Below are 26822 nucleotides of genomic sequence, written 5' to 3'. Positions count from 1 at the left end.
TAGCGATGCATGACAGTCGCGTCATCACAAGCTCATACTCATCGCAGAACCAATTACGTTCAATGAAGAACCCGGTTATTACCATGGAGAAAGAAGAAACCCACCAGGGTGCCCAAGGGACATAACACTGCACAGCAAATTGTGGCGCCGCATTGCGACTGGGCCATCCATGAGCACCCCCATATATTTAAAACAAACAACAATGCACAAGGGACTGCTGATGAACTGCAATCTTTACCAGCTATTTTTCACCTAGGTTTGGAACCTGGCTTACCAAACCATACTTGTCACACCAGGCAACTTGTGGCATGTTTTTTGTAATCAGACCAGGGGACTTGATTGATGAGTGATATTCCATCCCAGTGATGTAGATCAATGCTCATCCGCATTGGTCAAAACGTTATTATTCCAGATTGCTGTGGATGGCATATTGGTGAGAATTAATTAATGGCATTAAAACAAACAAAACTAACAAACAAACCACCAATATTTCAGTCAATCAGCAAAGCTTTAGACTGGGCCAGGGTCAACTGCCTTGGGTCATGACAAAACATGGCTGCTTCATGAGGTTCATGCTGACTTGAACAACACCATCTAACCTACGGCTGAAGCTACATGAAGCATATTATTTTTTAAGGATGTTTTCTGTCACAATTAGGTTGTTTGATGTGTGTATATTGTATATATTTTGCAGAATATGTACGACTTTCTAAACATCCATTTTCAGATTTTATAGTCCTCCTTCTCCAGGCACACCTTTACACCAAAAACCAAAACACAGAATAACTTGTTTTAAATATATTTATGATATAATTTCATTCATAAAACAGACTGGTCCATAAATAAAATTTCCCAATCTTATGTCCTTAACATTAACATAGGAGAACATATTGACAACAAACTTCAGTGTTCCCTTCGTCAAAGTGTTTCAGACTTTTGTTTTGATTCTGATTCTGATTCTGAGCTTCAGTCAAGCTTGCCATTAGCTCTTCATCACAGGTCCAGTGGCTGTACCCCGAACGATGACACTCGTCTGAACATGTCGTTCTGACATACTGCTCTGCTGGCATCCTGCCTTTGACCTCTCTCTTTGACAACTCAATGACCAAAATATTCTGCTCCAATCCTTTCCGTCCTAAACATGACGATTGGATATCTAACAGAGCAACAAATATCAGTTAACATCAGTTACCTCCTTTGGTCTGGTTGACGGTTACTTTCATAATATGAAGAGAGACATCACATAACAATTTGGTGAATTTAGTATATCTCCATCATCAGAGGGAACCTTACATTCCACATGATCAGTCCGACACACTCTGCCCATGGTGGCATCACCAGTAGTCACAAATAGCTGACAGTATCATGGAGAGGTACTGACCAACCTTACCCTCAGCATGCTCTTGTATATACCAGGAGGCATGTTATCACATTCAGTCCAGTCACTGACCTACAAGCACTGATCATCACAGTACAATCATCTCCACAATAACATGGTGGGTTCAGAGACAGATTCAGCCTCAGTTTTATCTATCACATATCATAAAATCATACTGATATGTTCACTTTCTTTCTCTCCACTTATCTCTCTCTCTCTTGCACACACACATACTGGGTCCACGAGGCAACATCTCTTGAACAAAAATGCCAACTTTGACATATGCTGACTAAAACGTACTAGTGGTCAAATCTTTTGATTTGATACAAGTATATATTTAAGATTTTAATTTGCAGTGCCCTAGGTATTTCTTCCTACAATAATGCTAGCAATGACATAATGTAAAGCCCTCCAGCTGTTTCAGCAAATTCGGTCTATCTTGCTGGTGCCAATGTCTCATCAGGTTTTTATCACCAGGCATTGAATCTAAAGCTAGACACTGGCTATCCTTCTAGCAATGATGTTAAAAGTAATATTAGGACTGTTGTAATTCTATTCTGATAGCATGTGAGCCAAAGCTAGGTCTTAGGACTGAATGACAATTCAGTGTACACTGCTACAACTGCTGCTAACAGATAGGTGTTAGGACTGAACATCAATTCAGTCTGTCCAGCTAGTATTGATGTTTGAGTGTTTGGAACTGTGCTTGATTTATCCTGCTGGCACTGATGTCAAAGGCGGATCTTCGGACTGAATGTAGATTCAGTTTACACTGCTAGCATTGATGTCTTGATCAGCAGTTGGAGCTGAGCGATGCTAAACAAAGTCACAGAAGCAGTTAACATGAACAACCAGGTTAGACAGCTGATGTCACGACTGTTTGCAGGATCCAAATGCAAATTTACTAGAGCTCTTCCCCTTTCTTTTCTTTGGCTTACAGTTGGACTTGGAGTTCTCTGTCTGTCTTGTTGTCACCTCCTGCTTGTCATTCAGTGCCCCTGAATACAGAAGACAAGACACAACCTTACTGAGGGAGTTAAACATAACTATGAATAAAGATATCACTACCTGTCTGTTTTGTACTTGAAGAAATCCTGAGGTGAGTGAGAATAGTTTTACGCCGCTTTTAGCATTATTCCAGAAATATCACAGCAGGTCAAATCAGAAATGGGCTTCACACATTGTACCCATGTGGGTAATCGAACCCGGGTCTTTGGCAGGACGAGCAAATGCTTTAACCACTAGGCTACCCCACCGCCACAAATCCTAAAGTGATGCAGATGACCGACATTATCCACTTGACAGGTGTTGTCCGTATGTGGTGCTGACAGGACCCTCATCGTGATCCTCATAACAAGGGACACAACTCTGCTCTGAAATGTGGTGCCAAGGACCACTAACAACATATCCTGATGCTATAACAAACTATGTCGCAGATATAGTACTGGTTTCCACAGCTGACATGTCTCAGTGCCCAAATCAAGCATGAAAGACAAGGATGCATGTCACATCCTGTCAAACCTGTTCTTCAATTAAAACAATCGGGAGTTAGGCCATGCCCTCATGTGTCATCTATGGCTGCCAACTTTGCCAGTGTCTGAAGGTTTATCAAATGAAATCATTTACAAACTTGATTAATTTGAGAAATTTGTTACAAAGACGTTAAATTTATGTAATAAATTCTAGCAAATTAAGTTAGAAACATAAAAGGGTCACAATAGTTTTCCGGAATCACGATGCAAGTGTAGTTGTTTGTTTACCACTGTTGACATGGTCCTTGATGTAACAATTCAGATTATTTATAACTATTTCAACTGAAAGATGCTAATTTTTAGAAAATTAGGAACTTCAGTGTTTTCTTTCACAAGAGCAGAAAAGGTAGAGATCAAATTATCAAAAAATGATTTCATCATGAAGAAAACAACAGACTCACTACTAAACATGAAGTGTCTGAGGTCAACAATGGCGGGTGTGGGAGGTTGTACGCCAATACGTTTTTAACATGCAGAATGTTCTGTTTGAGGAACATATACTTTTAAAATTCACATACTTAGAAAGATGAACATTTACGCATGCCTTGGATGTTAGGTACATCCTATTTAGCAAATAGTTATTGCAAGTTATACTTATGGCACTCTTCAGTTGAATGGGTTCAACACCAGCAATTAGAGGATTAATCAACTATTTAAAGTTGAACACTGACCTTGACCTTGATGATTGCCTGCCACCGCACTCTCCAGTTCTTCATCTTCTTCTTCCTCACTTGGTGTACCAAAGTGGAGATCCTCTAAATATGGCACCACAGTCATACTCCTCATTAAGTCGCCATCCGAAGATGCAGATAAAAACACACGATCCTCAACCTTGGCATGTTTCCGCTTGAACCACCTGGAAATAGACCACACATCATTGATGACGGGCGTACATAGTAAAACAGAATTCTGTCAGCAAATACCATCACTGCCAACAAGCATCAAATTTGCATTGATAATTATTACTATAGGATATTTATATAGTGCACATATCCATGCAACTTGTACATGCTCAAGGAGCTGGTCATTTTGAAAACCCTTTTATAAACCTTTTCTCCAGCTTTTTTAATACTTCTACGGGAAACACAAAAATACAAGCCATAAACTTTAGGAGGAGATAATATTGCATGTAGTGAGTGAGTGAGTGAGTGAGTGAGTGAGTGCGTGAGTGAGGTTGAATGAGTGAGTGGGGTTGAATGAGTGAGTGAGTGTTGTTATACACCGCTTTTAGCAATTTTGCAGCAATATCATTGCAGGAGACACCAGAAATGTGCTTCTCACATTGGACCCATGTGGGGAATTGAACCCGGGTCTTCAGTGATGAGCAAACACCTTAACCACTAGGCTAGCACACCACCCTGAGTGAATGCAAAGTTGAAACAGGGTTAAATCTATAAAGTGTAGTTGACATGGTACTTTGAAAGAACATTCACACATGAAGATGTTTGTGTTCAGTTCAGGTCTGGCAGTTCACAACTTACTGGTGTTGTCTTATCTGTGCTATACTGAAGCGATCACTGGCTTTGTACGCCAGCATTCCTGCAACAGAATTAAACGAATACATGAGACTTCAAATAGCACAATCTCACACTGACGTGCAATACCTATCACATGTGATTCTGAATGAACTGAATACAACATCAGGGTGATGAAAAACTGCTCTACACTGTCTTACAACAAAACTTATTCATTTAATTTTAATGAATGGCTGTGACTGAATGAAATTTCTTCATGCCATACACACTCCAGCCATAAGTTGGCACCTGAGAGAATGGAGTGATTAACAGCATGAGGTAAAATCAGCATTGTTCATGGATGGTGACAGTCAGGTGCCATATTGTATATGTTGTAACCATTATGATACAAAGCACTTGTCCTCGATGTAACCATGGAATAGTAACTACTGGTTAAGTTAGGATTAAGGTTTATCGCTGAGTGGGTTGAGTAGTTGGATTTGATGACGTTTTTTAACAGCATTCCTATTACATCATAGCATATCAGCTTTTTGTGGTAGGAAAGCCTAAAGTGATGCAGGTCGCAGACATTTACCATTTTGGTGAAACCATGAAAAAACATAACTTGGGACAAACTGGATTTCAAAACAACATTGTGGCATATCAAACTAAAGGGAAGCAACTCTGCATGCAGAATTCGCACCCTAAGATGACAGAGCTTGATTTTTAAAGTTTTGAAAATTTAGAGCAGACAAATCTGACTCATAATATAATAAAAGAAAAACACATTTGTTACAACATATAAACAAACACCTACCATTAAGAAGATCCTTTAAACTATCATCTACGGTGTCAGGAACTGTGTACTGGCCTTTACCAATATTCTCAAACAGTTTATAGATATTGTCACCTTCAAATGGATATAATCCTGTTGTTATGTTGTACCTGGAAGAACAAACAACGAGAAAGTGTACATCTTCTGGATGAACACAAAAGAATGGAAACATTATGTTATAAACGGCTAGCTCCGCTACCAGGAAACATACAATTAACTCCTTTCCTGCAAAAAGCAAGGCATTATTGTTTACTGTAAGCTTTGAAATATGGGAACGGGTGGTCAGGCTCGCTGACTTGGTTGGTACATGTCATCGTCTCCCAATTGCATAGATCGGTGCTCATGCTTTTGATCACTGGATCAAAGACTTGATTATTTACTGACTGTCGCCATATAGCTGGAATATTGTTGAGTGCGGCATAAAACTAAACTCACTCACTGAAATCGATCCAATCAAACAGCAAATAGCTCTGCTTATTTGAGCAGACTAGAGTACTTCCACAGGAGAACCATTTAAAACCGTGATAAAACACTACTTAACTGATTGGTACATGGAGAAAATATCAACAAAAGACAGACAAGACAAATGCTGTAGATCCGATGGAGCCTTTCCACATGTGCTGGGTCGTGTCAGCCTTTGATGCAGTTATTGATGCCTCGTTTGACACCAGTAGAACTCTCAACCACAGTCATGTTTGAATGACATATTGTTACTGATATATACTAGTTAAATCTGCTGCTCAATAAACCATGATGTTGAACAGAGCTTTGCTTGCTGTTAGATGTAAGTTGGTATTTTCTGGTACTTTTTCTTTTGAACAAACACGTCATTGTATCCCAATTGCGTAGATCGATGCTCATGCTGTTGATCTCTGGATTGTCTGGTCCAGACTTGATTATTTATAGACTGCAGCCATATAGCTGGAATATCGTTGAGTGCTGCGAAAAACTAAACTCACTCACTCACTTTTAAACAAAACTATAAAGTTCTATTACTACAAGTATGAACCTCATCTCATTCTCAAATTAATTTCAAGACAATATTTCAGCAGGTATATCATAAATCATCTAAGAAGGAATCTTTTGTTCTAAGTCATCAGTTACAGACTTTTGTTGAATGCCTCACTCAGCAATATTCCAGTTATATGGCAGTGACCTATATAATAGTCTGGACAAAGCAATCCAGTAATTGTTCTTGTGGTCACTGATGGATATCTTTGTAAACTATAATGTGCCTATAGTAGCGACAAGTTAATTCACCAAGTTTGATCCTCTGATCCATTAGGACCAGCAACATGAGCAATGGTTGCTAGGGACCTATTTTACCCAGAATCCAAACAGTGTACATCATTATGGCTCTGGTATAATACCATGCAACTTACAATGTTACCCCTGACGACCACACGTCCACCTTGAAGCCAGCGAAGGAATCATCACCATTAGCTATCTCTGGGGGTTGGAATGCTGGCGAACCTTGACTTGTCTTGCAAAGTATCATCTTTGGAAAATACATCTATTTTCTGCAATGGAAAATGAAATATTTACATCACAAAATATGTTTCCGATCCGTAATCTGGCAGCAACTGTTGGGGTGATGAGTGGACACTGCCAAATGGCGTACCTTAGTCCAGGATACTGACACTTACCCTTGTATATAACATGCTTCAAAGAGATGACCTCGGCTTGTGACCCTATCATCTAAAGACAAGGGCATTGGTGTACAAAAGTGAGTGAGTAAGATTTTATGCCATTTTTAGCAACATTCCAGCAATAATGCAGTAAGGTGACACGGAAATGGGCTTCACACATTGTACCCATGTGGGGAATCGAACCCGGGTCATCAGCGTGATGATCAGCCGAACAGCATTGTGATCTGAGCACTAAGATGACTCCCATACCCTAAACTAACATAGACTTCGACAGTCCACTGCACTTGGTACAACGTCGTTGCATGTCGATACTCAACAACCCATGGTGGTCACACACAATATTTTTAATGTAAGTTCTCGTTTTCTTATCTTTTCTGCTGATTGTGTTATTGAGGCTGTTTTTTCATCATTCCTTGAAATGTGGTGATCATAACTGCAAATATGCATCTCAGTGCTACTTCACAATTTGTGTACATAATCTTTTAAAGGGTCAAGATTCTGAAACCTGCCATTTAAGAGTTTCCTTTGTGGATCATTCTACTTGATTCATGGGACTCCTAAAACCTGTAACTTTTAACAATGGACATTCATGCTTTAATTATGAACACTTTATAGCATCAGTCTCAAATCTTAGGCAACAATGCATCTTACACAATACTTGTGCTTTTCGCGGATCACTTTCTTCCATCCATGAATTCTATGTTTCATTAATTTACCATGTGGGCTTGAAAACATTGCTATATGAATAATCAGAGTAAAGTAGCTTGAAATATATCCGCTATATTGCCAAACAAATTCAAGCTGATTCCTCCAAGTTCTGAGCTTTGTGCAACAAGTTTCAGTCATGTCAATCAAATGCTGTAACCAATCTCAGCATGAACCAAAACAGCAGATGTAATACTCTCATAATCGGTTGCTTCCACTTTTACTCAGATAACAGCCTTATGCATATCTCCTTTAAACCACTCAATTAGAAGATGTCTGTTGAAACTAGTGTTTTACACTGTAACAGCAGCCTGTGTCACATCTAGAAGTGGATGAGTGAGAACTTCCTCAAACTCAGCTATGACAAGACTGAGCTGCTGAGTTTATTATCAAAGAAGATGGCAAGATATATACCGTATATGACCGACTATAAATTCGGAAATTTGATACCAGAAATGTAGTTAAAAATCAGACCCGACTTATACTTGAGTTCATTAATCTACCCAAACAATTCCGAGGTCAGGTGTGTGAATCTGCCAGCCCTCTCACGAGAACTCAACTGGCAAAGTTTACACCGGAAGCAGGAAGCATATATCACATTACTGACAAGCGTTTCCAAAGGTAAATGACATCGTGGGACAAATAAAACATAAAATATAAAACTTTGTTGTTTGTCTTTTTGTAAAATATATTTCATAGTATAAACAATAAATTAAATTTAATCAGATATTTTGATCACAGCTATGTACCCTACCGGTACTTTGTTATCGAAAGCGATAAAGTTGGGCCCCGCGTGACACTTAACTTGAAACCACGACTTGTTTCCGCGTAAAAGTAAAACTTATTTGTATTCTGTGGCAGTTTGTGTGGTGGTTTTGAAAAAGTACTGTTAATGATGAAAATGCAAGTTTACATTTATAATGTCCAGATAAACCAAAAAGAAGCAAAACTATGGCGAATTTTGTTCATTTTGTGACATGTCATAACATGCCCGTGACTTTTCTTTTATATTTTCATTTTTAACGTAATCAGAAAATTATTATAAAGATTTCTTAAATAATATGTATGGTTGCCTATTTCCCCGATATCAGTGGCTTTTAAACTCGGTAACATGACACAACAACCCGAAAAATACCTCCGTTTTGAAGCTTATGAATAACATAACGAGGCTTAATCGTTTGATGTCGGGCATCGTTCAAAAAGCTCTGAACATCAACAATATCCCCGTTACCCTTGCGGGAAGTTACATGGTTTTGGCAAGAATTTAGAGGTTGAAAGGAAGGCCCGACTTATAGTTCGGTCATATATAAGTAGCTTCAATTGTCAAAAAGGGGAGTGTGACAAAGCCAAGATATCTTGGTATAATTTTCTATTCTGCTTTCAATTTGGAAGCACATGTCTTTTTTTTTAAATTTTTTTTGAGCATAATAGTACTTTTATTCATTCATGACATATAATATACATTGCTGGTTATGAAAAAACTATAAAAACAAAATTATAAGCGTACAATCGTAAAATCAAAGGTGAATATTTTGTAATTTTTCAGAACGGGAGGAGTTTGAAAGAGAAGGATAGCAGTATAGACACAGGGTGCAGAAAGGTTTTTTTTTTACTCACAAGGGAACAAAAGAATTCCATTTCATCTGAAATTTTCATCCTTTTCTCCGAAAATATGTTCTTCTAGTTTGAAATGGTATTTTTTATGAAAATATATAAGTTGGTTGATATTTAATTCCGTGAAGTCATATCTTGTTTTGTTAATATATTTCTTGATAATGATAAACAGATGGTTAATAAGGACAGGTGCCTCGGGTCTCTAGCAGGAAATGTTTAACATTTATACTTATATTACAGCTAGTTTTGTATCGATACCACTCAACAAATGTTGTGAGAAGGTGTTTTGTTTTTCACAGAAATAAAATAAATGTTCTAAAGTTTCTATTTCTTTGTTGCAGAGGATACAGGCATTATCATCACTGATACCTATCTTAAACACAGAGTCAACTCAGTGTGCTAGAATGCATAGTGCCATCTATGCAACATCAGCTTAACAAATTTATCAAGACAGGAATTCATTTGCAACCTTAGTACTGGACTATGTAATTTCTGTTATGGACTACTGCAATGCTTGGTTTTACTGTCTGAGCGAGTATCCTATCACCAAACTCAAGAAGATAAATATTGTGCCACCAAACTTATCACAAGAAACAAGCAGTTCGACCATAAAAACCCAAGTGTTGATTGGCTGCCCATGAAACAATGTTTCCAGTTCAAGGTTCTGCAGCTCTTGTATTCAAGGCTCTGAATGGACTAATACCAGCTCATCATGCTAATCTTGTGCAGGTCTATGAACCAATACGATCGCTATGATTAAGGGGTCAAAACATCTTCAAACATGAAGAAGATTGGGCCTTCCAGACATAGGAGCCACATTTGAGGAATAATTTACCACCAGAACGAAGATGGACACATGAACTGAGCACTATTCAAATCATTACTTCAAACTCAGTTGTTTAACAAAGTGCGAACAATTGCTGTAATAGTGTATGTTTCTGATTGCTTTTCAGCAGATTGGTAAGGTATCCCACCTCTGCCACACCCAGGTCTGTGATCTTCAGAGTTTCATCGGTGGTGAGCAGCAGGTTCCCGGGCTTGATGTCCTTGTGTATGATTCCCTGACTGTGCAGGTACTCTAGGCCCTCCATCAATTGGTAGAAGTACCTGCAACAGTTGGATGGGATACATTTACAGTGGGCCATAACACAGAAGAGTTTGTGTGTAATAAAGTAGCATTAGTGTGTAATACAGTAGCAGCAGTGTGTAATAAAGTAGCAGTAGTGCGTAATACAGTAGCAGTATTGTGTAATACAGTAGCAGTGTAGTAGTGTGTGATAATGTAGCAGTAGTAGTAGTGTGTGATAATGTAGCAGTAGTGTGTAATACAGTAGCAGTAGTGTGTAATACAGTAGCAGTAGTGTGTAATAGTAATATAGCAGTAGTGTGTAATACAGTAGCAGCAGTGTGTAATAAAGTAGCAGTAGTGTGTAATACAGTAGCAGTAGTGTGTAATACAGTAGCAGTGTAGTGTGTGTAATAATGTAGCAGTAGTGTGTAATACAGTAGCAGTAGTGTAATAATACAGCAGCAGTGTAGCAGTGTGTGTGTAATAATGTAGCAGTAGTGTGTAATACAGTAGCAGTAGTGTGTAATAAAGTAGCAGTGTAGTGTGTAATATAGTAGCAGTAGTGTGTAATACAGTAGCAGTAGTGTGTGTAATATAGTAGCAGTAGTGTGTAATACAGTAGCGGTGTGTGTAATAAGCAGCAGTAGTGTGTAATACAGTAGCAGTAGTGTGTAATACAGTAGCAGTAGTGTGTAATACAGTAGCAGTAGTGTGTAATACAGTAGCAGTAGTGTGTAATACAGTAGCAGTAGTGTGTAATACAGTAGCAGTAGTGTGTAATATAGTAGCAGTAGTGTGTAATACAGTAGCAGTAGTGTGTAATACAGTAGCAGTAGTGTGTAATACAGTAGCAGTAGTGTGTAATATAGTAGCAGTAGTGTGTAATACAGTAGCAGTAGTGTGTAATACAGTAGCAGTAGTGTGTAATACAGTAGCAGTAGTGTGTAATACAGTAGCAGTAGTGTGTAATATAGTAGCAGTAGTGTGTATACAGTAGCAGCAGTTGAGTGTGTAATATAGTAGCAGTAGTGTGTAATACTACAGTAGCAGTAGTGTAATAATATAGTAGCAGTAGTGTGTAATACAGTGTGTAATGTAAATATAGTAGCAGTAGTGTGTAATACAGTAGCAGTAGTGTGTAATATAGTAGCAGTAGTGTGTAATATAGTAGCAGTAGTGTGTAATACAGTAGCAGTAGTGTGTAATATAGTAGCAGTAGTGTGTAATATAGTAGCAGTAGTGTGTAATACAGTAGCAGTAGTGTGTAATATAGTAGCAGTAGTGTGTAATACAGTAGCAGTAGTGTGTAATACAGTAGCAGTGAGTGTGTAATAAAGTAGCAGTAGTGGCTAATACACAGCAGCAGTATGTAATAAAGTAGCAGTAGTGTGTAATAAAGTAGCAGTGAGTGTGTAATATAGTAGCAGTAGTGTGTAATACAGTAGCAGTAGTGTACTCAGTAGTAGTGTAATAAAGTAGCAGTAGTGTGTAATAAAGTAGCAGTGAGTGTGTAATACTGTAGCAGTGGTGTGTAATAAAGTAGCAGTAAGTGTAATTACAGTAGCAGTGAGTGTGTGAGTAAAGTAGCAGTGAGTGTGTAATAAAGTAGCAGTAGTGTGTAATAAAGTAAGCAGTCAAGCATTGTGTGTAATACAGTAGCAGTGTATGTAATAAAGTAGCAGTAGTGTGTATAATAAAGTAGCAGTAGATGTGTGTAATACAGTAGCAGTGAGTGTGTAATAAAGAGTAGCAGTGAGTGTGTAATACACAAAGTAGCAGTGTGTAATAATATGGTAGTGGTGTGTAATAAAGTAGCAGTGTAATAGAATAATAAAGTAGCAGTGGTGTGTAATAAAGAGCAGTAATGATTGTCATGTAATAAGCAGTGGGTATGTAATAAAGTAGGTAGTGTGTAATAAAAAAGTGGTGTGTAATAAAGTAGCAGTAGTGTGTAATAAAGTGTGCAGTAAGGGGTATGTCAGCAGTAGTGTGTAATAAAGTAGCAGTAAGGGGTAATAACAGTAGCAGTGGTATGTAATAAAGTAGCAGTAAATGTGTAATAAAGTAGCAGTGGTGTGTAATAAAGTAGCAGTGGGGGCTAATATTGGAATAAAGCAGCAGTGAGGTAATAAAGTGTAATAAAGTAGCAGTAGTGTGTAATAAAGTAGCAGTAGTGTGTAATAAAGCAGCAGTAAGGGCTAATACTCAAACAGTGAGTATGTAATAAAGTAGAGAGTGGTGTGTAATAAAGTAGCAGTAGTGTGTAATACAGTAGTAGCACAGTGTGTAATAAAGTAGCAGTAGTCCAGTAATAAAGGTAGCAGTAAGGGAAAGTAATACACAAGCAGTGGTATGTAATAAAGTAGCAGTGTCTTAATAAAGTAGCAGTGAGGGTAATAAAGAAGCAGTAGTGTGTAGGAAAGTAGCAGTGGTGTGAGTGTGTAATAAAGTAGCAGTAGTGTGTAATAAAGTAGCAGTAGTGTGTAATAAAGTAGCAGTTAGGGAAATACAGAGCAATAGTGTGTAATAAAGTGTAATAGCAGTAGCAGGGTAATAAAGTAGCAGTAGTGTGTAATAAAGTAGCAGTTTTGTAATAATATAGCAGCAGTTAGGGGTAATAATACAGAAGCAGTAGTGTGTAATAAAGTAGCAGTAGTGGGCAATAAAGTAGCAGTAAGGGGTAATATACAAGTAGCTGTAAAGGTAATAAAGTAGCAGTAGTGTGTAAAAAGTAGCAGTTAGTGTGTGTAATAAAGTAGCAGTGTGTGTAATAAAGTAGCAGTAAGGGGTAATACAGTAGCAGGGTATGTAATAAAGTAGCAGTAGGTGTGTTATAAAGTAGCAGTAGTGTGTAATAAAGAAGAAGTAAGTAATACAGTAGCAGTAGTGTGTAATAAAGAAGCAGTAAGTGTGTAATAAAATAGCAGTAGTCTGTAATAAAGTAGCAGTAGTGTGTAATAATGAAGCGTGTAGGGCTGTGTAATAAAATAGCAGTAGTGTGTAATAAAGTAGCAGGTGTGTAATAAAATAGCAGTTAGTGTGTAAATATAGCAGCAGTAGTGTGTAATAAAAGTAGCAGTAGTGTGTAATAAAGTAGCAGTTATGGGTAATAAAGTAGCAGTAAGGGGTAATAAAGTAGCTGTAAGGGGTAATATAGTAGCAGTAGTGTGTAAAAAAGTAGCGGTTAGGGCTAATATTTAATAAAGCAGCAGTTAAGTGTAATAAAGTAGCAGGGGTAATATAGTAGCAGTAGTGTGTAATAAAGTAGCAGTTAGGGGTAATATAGCAGCAGTTAGGGGTAATAAAGTAGCAGTTAGGGGTAATATAGTAGCAGTAGTGTGTAATAAAGTAGGAATAGGGATGAAAAAAAAAGTAGCAACGGGGTTTAACAAAGTAAAAGTAGGTGGAACAAGAAGACAAAGTCATCAATATCCACTGCAATGGCAAAATACTTTTAATGAATATGTCTACGAGTTATGACTATGTCAAATGTGCTGGCATGTATATAGCTAAGTGGAAGGAGAGTACTGAAAGGTTTCAAAGTTCTGCTCAAAAAAGAGCACTACCTCCAATTTCAGTCTAAGTCGAACTTGATGCCATGGAAATGCAAAATATATTATATTCAGAAATCCAAAACTACCAAAAGGCACCAGTTCACCACCAGATCTATCTATGTGCCAAGTTTGGTGAAGAAATAGTGAACGGTTTTAGAGTTCTGCTCTGGAAAAAGAGTACTACCACCAATTTCAGTCTAAGTCAAACTTTTGCCATGGAAATGCAAAAACATATTTTATTCAGAAATCCAAAACTACCAAAAGGCACCAGTAGACCACCAGATCGATCTATGAGCCAAGTTTGGTGAAGAAATACTAAACTGTTTTAGAGTTATGCTCCGGAAAAGACAAATGTGCATGGACGCACACACGGACGGACGGACAGAGTCCATTTTAATACCCCCAAAGCAAAGCGCGTTATGGGGTAATAAAGTCAGCAGGGTGTAATAAAGCAACAATTGGGGTATTGGGGCAGTTCATAAGCAGAAGGGAGTAATTCTGGAGCAGTAGTGTATAATATAGTAAAAGAGAGTAAAAAAAGTAGCAACAGGGTGTAATAAAGTAGCAGTAATTTGTAACAAAGAAGCAGTAGGGTTTAATTTAGCAGCAGTAGGGTGTAATAGCAGGAGTTGGGCTTAATTATTATGACTGAAAAACATACTCAGTTAAACAACCTTGTTTTAATAACACTTTTTATGGATAGACAAATTCTTTATTGCAGTGGATGCGACATTTCGGTGTAGATCCTAACACTGTTATCAAGCAAATGATACACAACATATGCACAAGGAGAAATATATACATGGTGGGTATTTGAGTTTATACAATAGAAGAGGTTGATGTACAGTGTGTTGACATGAGGCTTGTTGTGATACAGAAATGCCACTTAAGGAAGTAATGATATTGCAAGTGAATCTGGACCAAAATGCCAATATGTGAATGAATCTACTAAAGCATAGTAAAATTTCATGAATGAAAAAAGTAATTCCCTTCAAAATCGGTTTGACATGGAACACTTCCTCGTAAAGTGATGTTTTGCCCTTGCGCATCGTATGAACAATACCTTATATGTTTGCCGTCATTGGTAATAAATGGCAATACACCACCTACACACCTAACAATGCAGACATCTAGCTATGTATACATTACTGACAATAGCTGGATTACATGAGACACTATAATGATAATGTTTATATGAAGTAACATACTGCATCTGTGCAAATGAAATTGCATGTTGTTTACAATGGAACTGTGGTGGAATTCCAGATAGATACTTCTAGCTCATTCCTTAAACATGTGAAAGCTGCCACCTACTGACAGCAGACTGTATCGTGTGTATCAACAATTGTTTCCTTGAAACCATACGGGTGATACAATCTATGGGAAGCAAACTTCTCACCTATGTGCTTGCCACAAAGGGAGCTTCTTCTTTGGGGCTTTCTCCAGCATTTCCTGCAGCTCACCCACACAATATTCCATAACCAGGTACCTGTAACCAAGGTAACAACATGTATATATACTGCAGCTCCTCCACACAGTATTTCATAACCAGGTACCTGTAACCAAGGTAACAACATGTATATATACTGCAGCTCATCCACACAGTATTCCATAACCAGGTACCTGTAACCAAGGTAACAACATGCATATACGATATGCTATTCTCAGGTCCTGTAACCAAGGTAATATTTCATAACCAGGTATTCCATAACCAGGTACCTGTAACCAAGGTAACAACATGTATATATACTGCAGCTCATCCACACAGTATTCCATAACCAGGTACCTGTAACCAAGGTAACAACATGTATATATACTGCAGCTCATCCACACAGTATTCCATAACCAGGCACCGGTAACCAAGGTAACAACGTTGATATATACTGCTGCTCCTCCACACAGTATTCCAAAGCCAGGTTCCTGTAACCAAGGTAACAACATGTATATATACTGCTGCTCCTCCACACAATATTCCATAACCAGGCACCGGTAACCAAGGTAACAACATGTATATATACTGCAGCTCATCCACACAGTATTCCATAACCAGGCACCGGTAACCAAGGTAACAACGTTTATATATACTGCTCCTCCACACAGTATTCCAAGCCAGGTTCCTGTAACCAAGGTAACAACGTGTATATATACTGCAGCTCCTCCACACAGTATTCCATAACCAGGTACCTGTAACCAGGTAACAACATGTATATATACTGCCTCCACAATAACCAGGTTACCTGTAATCAAGGTAACAACATGTATATACATGTATGCTGCAGCTCCTCCACACAGTATTCCCTAACCAGACACCGTAAGGTAACAACATGTATATATACTACAGCTCACCCAATACAGTATTCCATAACCAGTAACAACATGTATATATACAAGGTAACATTCTACAACCAGGTGTATAAGGTAACAACATCCATATACATGTATACTGCAGCTCCTCCAGGACACCGGGTAACCTGTATATATACTGCAGCTCCTCCATGTACAATATTCCATAACCGAGGTAACCAAGGTAACAACATGTTATATATATACTGCAGCTCCTCCACACAGTATTCCAAAGCTCCTCCAGGTTCCTGTAACCAAGGTAACAACGTTTATATATACTGCAGCTCCTCCACACAGTATTCCATAACCAGGTACCTGTAACCATGGTAACATGTATATATACTGCAGCTCCTCCACATGGTATTCCATAACCAGGCACCGGTAACCAAGGTAACAAAGTTTATATATACTGCAGCTCCTCCACACAGTATTCCATACCAAGTACCCACAATGCCGTAGCCAAGGTAACGCCTACTACTGCAGCTCATTGGAACCAGTTCAGAGTTTTCTGTAACAAGATACTAGCGATGCATGGGATACACAGTGAGGCAAATATGTTATGTATGTATCACACAGTCTGACCATGCTGACAGTGTTTATGTATCACAACAATGTCACAACTTGCTGCTTGTTGCTAATGTTTTGGTTAACATGACTATCATGACCCTTCCCAAAGTGACGTAAGTTCTGCTACTGTATGGCTTGTAGTTTTTCCATTTTGCATATCTTGCTATGATAAATAACAGATAACTTTAAATTATATAATATATTCTTTCTAAAACAAAATCATGAATATTTGAATCTAAGGACCATGAATAATGAACTGAATTCATGAAGGATTATGATTAGATTCACCAAATACACATCATTGTAACAGCCAAACAAGTTACCGGTAACTAAGGCAATGTGCAGTCTCAAACTCAGTTCCCATTAAATGTATTCCATAACTAGTTACTGGTAACCATGGCAACATATTTTATGTATGCTACAACACCCCTTTGAAGTATTCCATAACTAGTTGTGGCAACACACATACATGCAAATTTCATTACTGCAGCTCCTTCTATAGCGTTTCTCCCCAAAAGTATTCCACAACAAGGAATTTTGACCAAGGCCACAAGCATTTTTTGCAGCCCCCCTTCATGCTATTCCCCAACTAGGTATCTGTAACCTGGGCAACAGACAGCATATACTGAAGCTCCATCTTACATAATGGATAATTAGGTATCTGTAACCTGGGCAACAGACAGCATATACTGAAACTCCATCTTACATAATGGATAATTAGGTATCTGTATCTGTTACCTGGATAATTAGCAACCTGGGCACAGCATATACTGAAACTCCATCTCACATAATGGATAATTAGGTATCTGTAACCTGGGCAACAGACAGCATATACTGAAGCTCCATCTTACATAATGGATAATTAGGTATCTGTAACCTGGGCAACAGACAGCATATACTGAAACTCCATCTTACATAATGGATAATTAGGTATCTGTAACCTGGGCAACAGGCAGCATATACTGAAACTCCATCTTACATAATGGATAATTAGGTATCTGTAACCTACACATTACATATAATGCAGCTGTCCCACATGGTATTCTGTAACTAGATAGTTGTAATACACAGGTATTAATATGCAGCACATCAAACACACAACAGCAGACTAAAAATGTAATAACATAATGGTTAAGATATGATCTTCTTTCAAAAAAGGTGTAAATTATACCATAATTCATATTGGATCAAATCCACACCGTGAAGCATGTTCTAAACAAGGCATTGACCCGGTTGTATCAACACGTAATTATGTAATCATCAATTAAACACTAATCATTGATTAAATTCTTAATGTTTGATTAGTTAATGAAGTGTTTAAATACGGTTGTATAAACTCTTATTTAAACACCCATCAACTAAGTATGCCTCTAACAAAGGTCCCGTCATTAAACCATGATTAACTTAGGGGAATCCCCTAATTATTATCCATGATGCATTGCAGGTAAGCACTCATCTATAGTCTGCATAATGGCTGCCGTCAGAAATCGCAGTAAAAACTTTGAAAGTTGTGAAATACAGGCCTAGTTGAAGATCATATCAGTGTGTTAAACAGCAAACTGACTAACTCCATTACTAATGACAAAAAGACTGACTGACTGAGTTTAGTTTTACGCCGCTTTTAGCAATATTCCAGCAATATCACAGCGGGGGACACCAGAAATGGGCTTAACACATTGTGCCCATGTGGGGAATCGAACCCGAGTCTTCGGCATGACGAGTCAACGCTTTAACCACTAGGCTACTCCACCGCCCCAATGACAAAAAGAAGCAGATATGGGACAAAATAATATCTGAGCTCAATAGCATTGGGGTAAGCAATAGAACGTCCAAAGAAATCAATACAAAATGGAATAACATGTTTCAAAATGCAAATAAAAAGTGTTTTCAGACAGAATATGGTCTACTACACTAAATGTGTCAATTTCTTATGTAAATATTATTCAAACAATCGAAAAATTTCAAAAAATATAGAATGTATACCCTATATCCACGTATGATATGATATTGAACAAAACTAAATGTAGATACTGAAGTCAGTTTCATGGAAAAGTATCTGAACTATACGCAAAATACACATCATAATACTGACAGTGTAATCGGAAGGATAGGGCGATTGTGTTTACTCTTGTTCAGCCGACCTTCACCTCAAAGAAATTGCCTAATATGTGCAACAAGGTTGACGTATGACATCACTATCGCTGACCGATTTCTTACAAAATGGTTACAAGGGTACACAGGATTTGGCGAGGACTCTTCCCTTGATTCAGGGATCATTTGTACATAAATATGTGATGTACGTAATCAGAATTATTCTGACTCTCTGTGTATTGTTATATGTTTTTATAGTTTTCATTGGATAAATAAGAGAAGAAGCCAGAAATGCTGATAATTACCGTTGTCGTTTTGCGTTATTTTGCATCAGTCATGGTGTCCTGCTGCACGGAAACCTTGATAAATTCTTATGAATTATCAAGTCATTGCATTGTATCTGTTTTTTATTTCCTGTTTCTTGGCACGATACTCTTTCCATGCATATTCTAAAGATATTGAGCCATTGCAAGCAAAGAATGGACGGCTCGGTGTCAGACAATTCCAGAAAATGCTACACAGTGTAAAATCAGATTTTTTCTTTGTTTACATTTCAAACAAGTGCAATCTTTCGAGTACAATGTTCGTTTTCACCCCAATATCTTTTGTTTCATTTCATCTAGACAGTTGGTATTGGTGACAAAGACCATTTGTAATTTGATTCCAAAATGTATAGGGAATTCAGTGGTGTATTTCTTGCAGCTGAATATGAAATATACGTGATGTAATAGGCGTCTCAAAAACGGCCTTAGCGAAACGTGATTTTGTAAACAGAATCCAATATGGCGGAAAACGCACTTCGGCATTTGTGTAAGTGTATTTTTCGAAAACATCCCAACCGATTCTAGGTTCATCGGCAACGTTTCAGAATTATCATTAGTGAGTGAGTGATTTTGATTTTACGCCGCTTTTAGCAATATTCCAGCAATATCACGCGGGGGACACCAGAAATGGGCTTCAAACATTTGACCCATTTAGGGAATCGAACCGGCCTTCCGGTGGCGAGTGAGCAACGCTACCCACTAGGCTACCCACCGCCCCATTAGTGATTTTATGAAAACTGATATCAGTGATCATTGCTATGCTATTTTGAAATTCTATATTCCCAGTAATTGTCAAATTTTCACATTTCAAAACTTACAGCAAATAACTCTCTGAATCGCGATTACATATTGTGTCAAAAATGGCGACACGACAAAGTCTATTTTGAAAGGTTATTTTAAGCATTTTAGTTTTGTCTGATTTAACAGTGGATGGTATCAAGAAACAGGGAATTTCCTGCAGAATTCAAAACTGTGAAGTATATTTGTATATAAATATGTGATATATATAGAATGTTATTGAAATTCAAAGTGAGGGTTATATAAAGAGGAAGGACATATATGTCCCTGTGGCACCCGGTGGGGGTTAATTAATCCCTTCACGAAAATATTTCTCTTTTCTCCGATGTCGAAGTTGATGGTACAGTATGTCGTCTGCCATGTTGATACAGCTAATGATGAGTTAATGATACCCCCAAACCTTCATTAGCTTAATGATGGATTAATAAAGGGATTCCTTTGTTAAGGATTTCATGCAACTGAAGATAATCAGTGATTAACTAATCATAGTTTAATTAACGATTAAAGCCTTATTAAAGTTTGATACAACCGGGTCAAGGGCCTAGATTTTCGAAGCTCTCTTAGCGCTAAGATAGTAGTAAGTGCTACTTCAGCCATTGTAGTGCAACCTCAAGCTCCATTGTAGCGCAACCTCCAGCTCTGTTGTAGTGCAACCTTCGGTTCTGTTGTAGTGCAACCTTCGGTTCTGTTGAAGTGCAACGTTCAGCGCACTGTATTGAGTGTTGGAACAATTGCCTAGTTTCTCTTGACACTCCTAGTCCTCTACTCTTCTGAAGACTGCACAAGCACCATACATTAACATTAACTTCCGACTATCTTAGCGATAAGAGAGCTTCGAAGATCTAGGCCCTGGGTTCTATTCCACAAAGTGATCACAGCCCTAATGTGGCTGTAACTCCCAATTTTTAACTTACCTTACCTCATGGAAATGTGCATATTACCTTGCTCATCACCATGAGGTAAAGTAAGTATTTATCTAACATATTTAGATTTATATAATACTGTAACACAGGGTTACGACAGTCGTAGTGGAACAGTCACCAATCAACCTGCTCTCTGTGTGAAATATGGACAAATACTACATTTTATGCATTAGTATTTTAAGTTTTAGTAAATTTTAACCATGCTTTTGTTGTTTATTCTGTATGCCGGTGAGTATGTCTTCAATGGGATTTCTTCATCAATGCAAATTGTCTTTTTCTTGTTCTCAAAAGCTGGCATGATCCCACCTGTAGATCATGTTGATGTGCATGATTCATGAACATGATTAAGGCATAGATTACACTTCACTCTGGCACACTAGTCTGCACCTGTATACTTAATGTTACACATATTGAAGGGACCCATGAAGGTCCGGGTTAGAATATTGATCTTCAGTAACCCATGCTTGTCTTAAGAGGCGATTAACGGGATCGGGGTGGTCAAGCTCGCTCACTTGGTTGACACATGTCATCGGTTCCCAATTGCGCAGATCGATGCTCATGCTGTTGATCATTGGATTGTCTGGTCCGGACTTGATTCTTTACAGATCGCCGCCATATAGCTGGAATATTGCTGAGTGAGGCTTAAAACTAAATTCACTCACTCACATATTGAAGATTTTCTCACACTATGTATCACAACAATGTCCCAACTTGCTGCTCGTTGCTGATGTTTAGGTTAACATGACTATCATGAGCCTTCCCAACAATGTCCCAACTTGCTCACATATTGAAGGTTTTCTCACACTACCAAAGGGATAGATGATTTTCTGTCTCTTTTAGGTTGTGTCCTTTGGTGTAGTTATTTCTAGTAAATGTAGGAAAGGAACACATGGTAACATTTGCGGCAGTACTATCAATGGCATGATGTACACATCATGACAACAACACAGGACATAATCAGTGTATGCCCAAGGCATAAAAATGTAGGAGTCATCAAGACTCCCCGGTGTCATTAGAGGGAGTCACGGACATGTTTTGGGGAGTCAACTTCAGTTAGGAACTTTCAGCAAGACATCAACTGCGATTGTATAAGAACAACATAAAACAAGGTAAGGCAGGTCAGGTATTGAATCAGCACTGAACCAGTTAACTGGCAAACATTTAGGTTTAGAAGGGCCCACTAGCATTGCATCAACAATCACGCAAGCTTCTAAATTCACTGTGCATTTGAGATAATTTGTGCATCAAATATGTAGGTTTTCTGCATCATGGCAAACACTGCATAATGACAATATGGTAAATGTACATTGCTAACTGCTTAATTACTGGACATAACTATGTTGAATTTACGTGAAGACACAATGTTCTTCGGGAGACAATTTACCTTTAGTTTTGCATACATACATTTCTGAGCCAAAACATTACATATATATATGTCGAACATTTAATGCCGTTTATCACATCAATCCAGTTCATTAATATACTATAGACATGACATAAGTAAAGACATGATTTTCCCAAATATAACCAAAATGCAAACTAAACAACAAAACAATATAAGTTAAGTATATCTAAACTTTCAGCATGAAGCAACATTTTATGATACTTCTTTGGGTAATGACAGTCAGGCGTTCTCAACAGTTTAAAGAAACCAACAACTCTCAAGTATGCATATCCTTAGATGTTAATATAGTGTTCACTATGAATGATAAGAACTAGCAAAAGTTTTCAGATAAGCTGAATCCCTATTTAGGTAAAGCCATATGGTTATGATTATTACATGAATGCCAACAATATATGTATATATATACAAAACACATGATATACATACAGTTTCTGTTTTTCTTCATTCTGTAACACATCCACCAGACCAATGATGTTTTTTGTGATGAAGTCGTCGTAAAAGCATGATTTCTCTGAAACACATATTTCTAACTTCAAAACACAAATCTACAATTCTAATACTAATAATAGTCCACTTATATAGCGCCATTCCAGAATGAATATCTTGCTCAAAGTGCTACGAAAATTAACAAGACTTAATTATGTATAATATTCTTGTTTTCTCTCTATTTCATGCCACATACAGAAGCTACTTTCAGCTGTCTGACTTAAATAAATACATTGTATTTGCATGATCTGACATATACTTATAGATATTTTCTATGTTCAATATAATCCTAATTAAGCTGTAAGTTTCAGAGGTACATACTCAACATCTTATCGATAAATAATAGTAATGTTCCAGCCATATGTAAGTAATTAATTAAGATGACCCTAAGATGATTTAGATAATGTGTCTCTCATGTCTTGAGCTGTTCTGATGTTGGATGTGGTACATCCTTGTTCACAATGGGTGTCTAAAACATGATACCAATACATTCAGATCTTAACCTGTTGGGAAAGGGTTAATGTAGTAAATGTACATGATGTAGGCATGGATGGATCAATTTAACCTTTCTCAGAAAATATTATCACATGTCTATGTGCTTCAATGCCAGGAGGGAGATTTTATGACCAATGATATAAAATTTGTGTTTATTTAGTATTAAAGTGAAGATAGGCAGCTACTGAATCAGCAACCTAACAGCAATTCAGTGACTTCTATGTTAATTCCTACAGGGTTGGCGTTTTCTACTGTTAAGCCCGCTGATAGAAAAATGAGTATGTAGCAGGCACATCACTGTAAAGGAAACTGATTCACCCTGCATTGATCACTCGTTGATGTTTATATGTTGAGCAGCAGCAGCATTTAGTACTGTACAATTCACTACCTGTACTGTAGGTATTTGATATTTTCTATATCTTTCCTCTTTTTTTTTTTATATCTTTATTACAGTTAATATATGAACTTGCTATGTTAGTGTTGGGTTTTTCTACATGGTAGGGCTTCAAAAGCGTCACCTATTACAACACTTGAACAAAAATAAATGTTAAAATGTGGTCTTCGGCAATCCACTCTTATTGTTACAGGTGACTAATGGGATAATTATGATTATATGATTATTTAATGCCTATAATGTCAAACACAGGATGTTTCGGTCAAGACCTTATTAGTGACAGGCCACAATTATGTGGTGTGTGCAGTGTTTACAATAAAAGACAACCCTAGACAAATAACCAACGAAACAACACATGTACGATCCATGTTACGATGGAACTGTCATCTTTGGGTCACTGAACAATTTTCAGCTACAAGTACCTCGGATAAAAACCAACAATTATTATAATTATGAATCTGACTGAATAACTCGTGCCACCGAAGCTGTCAATATACTTTACCTCTGCACATTCTGCTCCCCGTTCGGGATTTTCCGTAATTTCTTCTTCTTAAAGATTTTCACAGCCCTCCTACATAGTGTGTGTGTGTCAAGCACTTCTTTTACTTTCCCGTACGACCCTTCCCCAAGCATGTCTCCCATGAGGTATTTGTCTATCAACTTGGCTCGTCTGCGTCGAGGTTCATATATAATCTGGTCAGAATCCACCCGGTGAAAAAATAACGAATCCAGTGGTTCATCGTCATTGATAAAGTCAATAGGATCCATATTGTGCACTGCAGAATGCCGATAATCCTCTTCGAACGCAGGAATACTGTCGACAAGTTCATGGTGAGCCATCGTTCAATGAAATGTGCTTGCACTTGTTGTTATTCTCATTACATGTTTGGGAGTAACAATCCTATGAGCTGAAAAGGAAATGCGGCCATATTGACTCTAATGATATCGAGGTTCATTGGTCACATGATCACTAAAGGGAAGCAACTACGCTAAAGCGGTTATAGGTCTAGTAACAACTTGGAATCTGACGAGACAAGTTCGAGCCGTCAAATTGCATTTGTTATTCTGTATATTTTATATGGAACGAGGGGAGGAGAAATAGGCAAGTAATCCAAGTAGTGTGTTGCTGATTTAGACGCACAAATAGGGAAATACTATACACTTCATTTGATAGGGCTGAAGAAACACTATGTCGACAATGTTGAATACTGTTTTCAAAAGACGATTTTCACCCAAATTTTAATAATCTTCTTTGCTGTTAACAATAAATCCGAAAAGGTGATTTATATACTGCAACAACATTTCATCTCCGCAGTATGTATGTTGACTAACTGACGTCAAATGTTTTGTAAACAGTTATGAGGTTTAATGAGGAGTGAGCATGACTGATAAACACATACCATATTAACACATCTTTCACAATAACAGTTATACTACCTTATGTAAGATTCCGACATATGCTACATGAGGGAACGGGACAAAGTCTGAGGAAAGGTCGGACGTAGGCGATGTAGGCGACCTTTACGACCTGCTATAACACATTACTAAAGTGATTAAACACGTAGACCTGAGAAACAGTTGATCATATACCATGTACTCTTCATGCCAATTTTTTACATGTTCAGTATGTACCACCAATATGCATTTGAGTGAATTTAGTTTTACGCCGCAATATTCCAGCTATACGGCGGCGGTCTGTAAATAATCGAGTCTGGACCAGACAATCCAATGATCAACATCATGAGCACCGACCTATGCAATGTGGGTGTGATGACATGTGTCAACCAAGTCAGCGAGCCTGACCACCCGATCCCGTTAGTCGCCTCTTACGACAAGCATGGATTACATTATTACAGATACTTTTTATGTTAAAATTCCCGAAACTCTTTTCGCCGAGTTATATTCACTAAGAGCGGTTTGCTGTAAGAGTCAGCTTGACCGACAAAGTTCCGTTTAACGTGGGTTTGATACCAGGAGAATGATCATTGGTTTCCCTGCGCCACATCTTACACCTGCATCACACCAGACTTGTATCCTAGCTGACTGCACACCGTGACATGACATTATACAATTATAGACTCTTGTAGAGGTCGATATCGGTTTTTCTCAGGTCAGTAAAAACCGATATCGACCTCTACAATAGTCTATAATTGTTTTATTATATAATGAAAGAGAAACGGGTTTTAACATAAACTTTTAATGCACACATTGTGCCATCTATCCGAGTGATCTGATTGGCTGAAAAGCGGGGGAAGCCCCTTCGTACGGGATTCCTTGTCTATTTTGAGTAACCCAAGTCAATATCGTAATTTATCAGAAAACTCAAGTCAATATCGTGTTTTGTAGTCAATCATGTGACGGTCTCTTGACCAATCGTGGTACAGGAAAAATACTACCTATATAATAAAAACCGATATGCAATTTGATCTGCAGAGTTGCGTCTATTGTGAACACGAGGCACCTGTTATGGCCTGTTCGAATCCGGGTTCGACCGGATTATGTGGCTTGATTTGTCAGCGACATGCCGGTGTCCGCAGGCTTCACCCAAGTGGTAATCGGTTGAGACCTGAGCCTTTCTCCCTCATTAAGCTGACAGGCTGTGATATAACTGGAATGTCGTGATATAACTAGAATACCGTGATATAACTGAAGTGCCGTGCGTAATATAACAGGAATGCCGTGATATAACTGGAATGTCCTGATAAAACTGGAATGTCGTGATATAACTGACATGCCGTGATGTAACTGGAATGCCGTGAAATAACTGGAATGCCGTGATGTGACTGGAATGCCGTGGTATAAATGGAGTGCCCTGATATAACTGGGAATGCCGTGATGTAACTGAAATGTCGTGATATAACTGGAATGTCGTGATATAACTGGAATGCCGTGGTATAACTCGATTGCAGTGATATAACTGGAATGCCGTGATATATAACTGACATGCCGTGATATATAACTGACATGCCGTGATATATCTGGAATGCCGTGATATAACTGGAATGCCGTGATATAACTGGAACGCGTGATATATAACTGACATGCCGTGATATATCTGGAATGTTGTGATATAACTGGTATGCCGTGATATATAACTGGAATGTTGTGATATAGCTGGAATGCCGTGATATAGCTGGAATGCCGTGATATATAACTGGTATGCCGTGATATAACTGGAATGCCGTGATATATAACTGAAATATCGTG

The 26822-nt window shown here is 38.0% G+C and overlaps 1 protein-coding gene across 1 annotated transcript; it reads right to left on the bottom strand.

Moving 5' to 3' along the window:
• Positions 1–783: 783 nt before the first annotated feature.
• On the bottom strand, positions 784–24557 carry LOC124260778 (serine/threonine-protein kinase STK11-like). The gene is given in 11 exon segments (XM_046695097.1): positions 784–2376; positions 3582–3766; positions 4392–4449; positions 5182–5309; positions 6582–6688; positions 6690–6719; positions 10142–10274; positions 15190–15279; positions 22667–22719; positions 22721–22751; positions 24118–24557. Coding segments are annotated over 11 exon segments (1281 nt in total). The 5' UTR covers positions 24456–24557; the 3' UTR covers positions 784–2248.
• Positions 24558–26822: the final 2265 nt, after the last annotated feature.

Source organism: Haliotis rubra, unplaced genomic scaffold (assembly GCF_003918875.1).
Source record: "Haliotis rubra isolate DU_JTF1 unplaced genomic scaffold, ASM391887v1 Scf775, whole genome shotgun sequence".
Taxonomy (NCBI): Eukaryota; Metazoa; Mollusca; class Gastropoda; order Lepetellida; family Haliotidae; genus Haliotis; species Haliotis rubra.
This window is presented reverse-complemented; position numbering and strand designations above follow the sequence as displayed.